A 6124-nucleotide genomic window follows, 5' to 3' on the forward strand; every position below is an offset into this window, starting at 1 on the left:
TGCGGGCAGCAGTGGAGCCTGGACAACAACAACAACAACAACCAACAACAGCAACAACAAAAATCGCCAAATCTGCGACAAAGTTTTTTTCTAAGACTCGAACTCAAAAGAAATGCCTGCAATTTTTTTGAAAGCGATTTGAGTTTGAAGTAAATGATAATAATAACAAAAAACCCGTTGGAGGAGTACTCCTAGGTTTTTTCGGTAAAGTCACGTAGGTAAAATAATAAAAATACTAGAAAAAATAATAGAAATAAAATAATAAATCACGACGTTTCGGGCGCAACACAAGCAGCCGTCCTCAGGTGAAGAACAGGTCTGTCGGAAAGACAGCGTCTGAATGTGTCTGAATGTGTCTTTCCGACAGACCTGTTCTTCACCTGAGGACGGCTGCTTGCGTTGTGGCCGAAACGTCGTGAGAATTATTTTATAATGCTTTATTTTTATTATTTTATTCGTTCCCTTCTACGTGACTTTACCGAAAGAACCAAGTAGATGAATCCCTGCAGTCACGAAAGCTTTAAATCGAAATGAAGTGGAGGAGGTTGCATTACCGATATCAAATGCAACAGCGGTCAGCGTTTGCTACCGGAGATTGAGTTTGAGATTTTCCAGATCACCGTGCCCCAGTAAGATCCATCCACTCGTTCGGGAAGGCGAAGACGCGCCATCGGGCTTGACGACCCATCCTGCAGTAGAGAAGCTACACGCAGAAGCTCTCGCTCTCTCGCCCGTGACCGGGACTCGCCGATTGTAACGGGCAGCATCGGTTGGATGCGGCTACCGCCACCACTACCGACATATTGCTACAACTCATTACTAATCATAACCATTGACTGATTACTAATCTATTATATAATTACAATACCCCCCCCCCCTCCTCCGCCTCAAATCACTGCACCTAAATGAGATGAATGATGACTTCACCCTGCTGCTGCTCTATTTAGGACCGGGAGCAAGTGGAGGGCTTCACCATTGTGGCGAATCGCCCGATGATGCTGGATGCAATTACCAGCGAAACGTCGTACTCGAAAATTGTAAATGTTGTGGATTCACTCTTCAACACACCGGTGGGCTAAAGTAGTGAACTATTTGTCTTTTGTCAACGTGACACTTTTTTTTACTGATTGGCCGTGTCGGGTGGTGGAGGGTTACGACACATTTATAAATAACGCGATCTAACCCAAAAACGTGTATTACGGACATATTACACCTCTACGCGGTTCAAAAACCCACACCTTACATTCGATCCCCTTTTCGAGTGCCTGCCTTCACTCCGGCTAAGAGAGGACCGACTCCAGGAGAGGACTGTAGTCGTGAGACGAGACGGCATGGGCAAGAGATCAGTGAAGAAGAGCTTCATAGCTCATCGGATTCCTCCTCCAGTATAAATAAAGATTCAGATTCTGACAGCGCAATGCAACTCCTATCGTGAGTGCCGTCTCGCTTCCATAGTCCGATCCTACAGACTGACCGCATCCCTAAAGTCCGATCCGACAGCATAATCGCATTCCTGCAGTCCCCTATCGATAGGTGGATCTCATTCCTCGAGACTCTCTCTATACGTGAGACGGGACTCACGTGACCGTATGGTGTGAGATCAGCCTGGAGGGTGCTGAAGTCGAGTAACAGGTTCGGAGAGCCCAACTCCGACACCGCTCAAACGCCACGTCTGATATGCCCAGGTAAGTCCACCTATAACAAGCCGCTCGTGATTGGTGGGAAGATTTCAAACCGATACCGTATTTTCCGGATTATAATACGCTCCGGATAGAAAGACGCATCCCAAACCCGTGCCCGGTGTGACACCCACACACACGAATCTAGCGCATTCCTATATATTCCGGAGACTATAGTGGAGCGTACGATTATCAGCTGTTAGGTAATAACAAATAAACAACGTTTACTCGCATTCAAAAACTGCCAAGATCACAACGAGACTCCCTGCTGCGATTGGCTGAGCAACATTGAAACCTTGCTCCGATTAGCACGGTTTGCTACGTGCGGTGCAAAAGAAGTTCGACACACACACACGCATCTTTAATACGCAGCGCTTGTTCAGCCCATGCCTCTCCCCGAGCCCTGCCGTTGTTTGGCTTGGAGCGTGGCGAGGAGTTGGGGCCCAGGTACCCGCTCGGGTATCACTCGCCACTGGTGGTAGCCGTGGCGGTGAATCGAACTCGGGTCGTCAAGTTTCAGAGCGCTCTGCACTTCACGAACCGCTGCACCACCGCTCACGACACAGGTATTGAATTTCGCCACGAACTTTTTTTTTTAAAATCCACACGCATCTAAATCGATTCGACCGATTTCAATGCGTGTTCATTTTAAACAAGTTACATCTCAATTGAAAACTCATTTCGCGAGAACAACCGATGTTTTGTTTGTGGTCCTACTCCGGCACCTACAATTAGCACGATTTGCTACAAAAGCAGTTCACACATACATAAACACATTGCATACATAGCTACTACTGCCCCGTATCAATCCACTGCTGGATGAAGGCCTTCCCTGTGCCGTGGAGGGGAATAGAGGGGGGGGGGTATGATTTTGGTTACGTTTTTGACCATACTTCACCACACGTTGGTCAGTGCGGGTTTATTAAATGCCGCTTAGCGCACGGGCATGGAGGCACAGCAGTCCACGGTTACATCGGCGGATTCGGCTCCGCCACTTTCTGTTGCTCACTGCTTCCCCCCCCCCCCCCCCCCACATGCTGCGACTCCCATCACCGTCACACGAGGTCGCAATCGCCTCCTCGCGAAAGACCCCCCCCCCCCCACCACGACTCAGGACATGCCCCGCGGCTTCGATCTTCTGCCGTGTTCAGCTTCTTTCGCACCGCACGTAGCCAGCTGCATAATCCATCGCGGCGGCAGATGATGATGATGAGGACGCGAATTCCTTACCACGACGATGATGATGACGACGCGTGAATGGACATTTAAAGTCTCAGGCAGTGTGCCGCGACTCGGGTGACGACCCAGAGCCGAATCCTGGAGCACAGCAGCGACTCGATTCCTCGCTCACAGACAACGACGGAGGAGGAGGAGGCATCATCACAGCGATGCTGCCCCCGATGTAAAATGTACAGCTAAAATTACTCGACACCCATCATCAACATAAGCCACACGGCTTGTGTTGATGATGGCGAATTGCCCGATCATGTTGGATGTAATTACCAGCGAAACGTCGTAAACTGTAAATGTTGTGGATTCACTCTTAAACACACCGGTGGGCTCAAGTAGTGAACTATTTGTCTTTTGTCAACGTGACACTTTTTTGCTGATTGGCCGTGTCGGGTGGTGGAGGGTTACGACACATTTATAAATAACGCGATCTAACTCTAAAACGTTTATTATGAATAATAGTGGTCGCGAAAGGCTGCGTGTTAAACTTATGTTGATGATGATGATTGTTGTGACGGATGGAACGTAACTGCACAAAGATAGGCGGGAGCGAAAACCACGAAACCGAGCCGAACAGAGACGGTAAAGACAGCAAAACCATCGCGACAATTGGCAGATTCAATTGTCGAGTATCGGGCGAAGTTCTTTTAATCCTTGACGCCCTCCCCGACTGCCGGAAGCCGGGACACGCCACCTCGTGGCTGCAGCGAGCATCCTCCTCCACCTCCACTCGCCTCTCTCCCCTCGGCTCAAGTTTCACGCGTAGGCTCCACCATCACTTGTACACTTGGACACCCCGTAAGCGTGTTCCCCACTAACAAAGCCACGCTCTGGTCACGGGGGCAGAAACAAACAAAGGTCCGCCGTATAGCCTTTACAGACCTCTGGGGCAAGTGCTGCGAGCGAGCACTTATTAAAATAAAAAGGTCGGCACGGCACACGAGGGGGTGGGGTGGCCAGCACCACGCCCGTCCGCCTTTGTTTCCCCTCGCGGCGACGTTTACACACCGTTCCGGGTACTCATTTGAGGCCGAGTCGACCTAGGGGGAGGGCCCAGGGACCGGTCAAAAAAAAGTCGTCATTGGGTGTCGGTGACCACGAGCGGGAATCGAACTCAGCTCGCCGTGTTCGTTTCGCAGCGTGCTGACCACGGGTTCAGCATCACCATCAGCAGCTTTGATCGACTCATGTAAAGAGACACTCTCTCTCGTTACAGCCCTTCGGATGCTGCCGTGGTGTCATGGCCAGCGCACGGGACTTGCAACGCAGAGGGTTACCGGTTCGACGCAATGTCCCCGATGCGGCAGACGAAAACAATTTGCGCCACAAATGGACACTGCACCACACCGAGTCGATTGGAGGGTCGCGTGCAGTTTTGGGACAACGCGTGGGGTTATCCCCACCGCTTCAAACGTCGTCTGGCCAGCGTGGACGAGAAGACCAAATAATCACGAGGGAGGGTCTCTCCAAAGCTCCCTCAATCTAACAATTAGTTTTATAACGAGTCGTCGTTCGTGCAATTTGCGTCTCCCACAATCGCCGAGTAGGAACCACGCAGAGCCAAGCTGGAAGGCTGCCAGGAGCTATTGCTCTGCAGTTCTCCACACCTAAAAATGTTCTCAGCCGACCAGTGACGAGTGTGTATCACGAACGAGGGAGGAAACCGGGACCACCCGGAGATAACCGACGCACGCGAGGGAGCAACGCTCTATCCCGTACAGAACTGGCGGATCGCATCAGTCCACGCCGTTGCTCTACCGCATTCTGCCTGCGTGCCAGGGTACGGCGCCTCCTCGATGCTCGCACTGAAGGGAGTCTCACGACCTCGTTCAATCTGTCCGATTCACCAAACCCTCGCCGCTGCCTCCACAGCAACGCCGGGTAACCGGCCACGTGCATTGCCACCGCAGTTCGGACGTGAGCAAAGCGATGAGAAGAAGGCGCCTCTCGCTTGTGACCGTGCCGTGCCGTGCTGTGCCTCGCGGGTCACTTTGGGTTGCTGAGAGGGGCAGGCGGTCAGGCAGGCGCAGGACCGGTTCGGTTTTTTTTGCTCACCGCTGACGGTAGCCGTGACTGGGAATCGAACTCGGGTGGGCGGGTCCTTCGGCCTTTGCGTAGCGCGCTACGCACCGCGCCGGCGTCGTTCGCAAGTGGATCAATTGCGGGGTCCTAATTGAATGCCATAAATAAAACCACCCCCATCCAACCCTCCACAATGAAAACAACTACTCTGTGATTATTTTATTTGTATTATTTTTTATTTTATTTCACTTTATTTTATTCACTTAAATTTTTTGTTAAAAATTTTCTATCTACGTGACTTTACCGAAATAATCAAAGAATATACTCGTGAGTGTCCAACCCATTGAGCAAATTATAAATCAAGGGATCACGTGGCACACAGCGCTCGCCCTTTTACAGGTGAAGCGAACAGTATTCACAATGCCTCGACCTTGAGCACGCAAAGCACGTGGCCTCAACCCCATCCGCAGGTAATTGCGGATTACGATTCGTGCGCTGCGGAAGACATCCACTGCACGGGTGTCTCGGGAGAGGAGGCATTACCCCACTTGTACAAATACAGAGATGTATGTATTCGTATATATATAAGGATGTGTGAATATTTGCACCTGGTCTTAGGTCAGAATTTTTTTTTCAGGGAGGTGAAAACGCTCTCGGTGTAATGCGTATTGTAAATCATTTGCGCTTTATAACATGGGGAATCCATAATCTCACGCAGACACCCAGAGACTCAGGCAGAGATCCACAGACTCACACGGACACCCACATACTCAGATAAACTCACATTCCCATAGAGACCCATAGTCTCACACAAAGACTCGGACTCACGCGAAGACCCACAGACTCACGCAGAGACCCCGCTGAGAAACTGCCATGCGCCAGCACAGTGGATTCACCATCAGCGCAGGAGCAGTTCAGGCATCGCTCGCTACCGATGTTGGTCGTTGTGTGATCGCGGGAACCGAACTTTTATTTACGTCATCCAGGGTTCCAAGCGCAGACGCGCTGACCGCCTTCGCCACCACTCACTCCACCCTCGATTGCCACGCGGACACATTTCGCGGTATTCCAATTCTCAAGGTGGTGGTCTCGTGGCCGCGTCGTTTTCTCCTTCGGCAAGGCGGTGGTGCTCTGCTTATTTGCCGCGCCTAGCGGACGGCGACAGCCAAACACACTCGGGGACGACGGCTGCG

The 6124-nt window shown here is 51.2% G+C and overlaps 1 protein-coding gene across 1 annotated transcript in view; it reads right to left on the reverse strand.

The window, feature by feature from the left end:
* Nucleotides 1-1280: 1280 nt before the first annotated feature.
* LOC144938705 (solute carrier organic anion transporter family member 5A1-like) overlaps nucleotides 1281-6124 on the reverse strand; it is a 32702-nt gene continuing 27858 nt past the window's right edge. The window contains exon 16 of the mRNA XM_078866639.1: nucleotides 1281-1308. Coding sequence (XP_078722765.1) covers nucleotides 1281-1308 — 28 coding nt within the window. The remainder of the gene's footprint in view (nucleotides 1309-6124) is intronic.

This window comes from Lampetra fluviatilis, chromosome 2 (genome assembly GCF_964198595.1).
Source record: "Lampetra fluviatilis chromosome 2, kcLamFluv1.1, whole genome shotgun sequence".
Lineage (NCBI taxonomy): Eukaryota > Metazoa > Chordata > Hyperoartia > Petromyzontiformes > Petromyzontidae > Lampetra > Lampetra fluviatilis.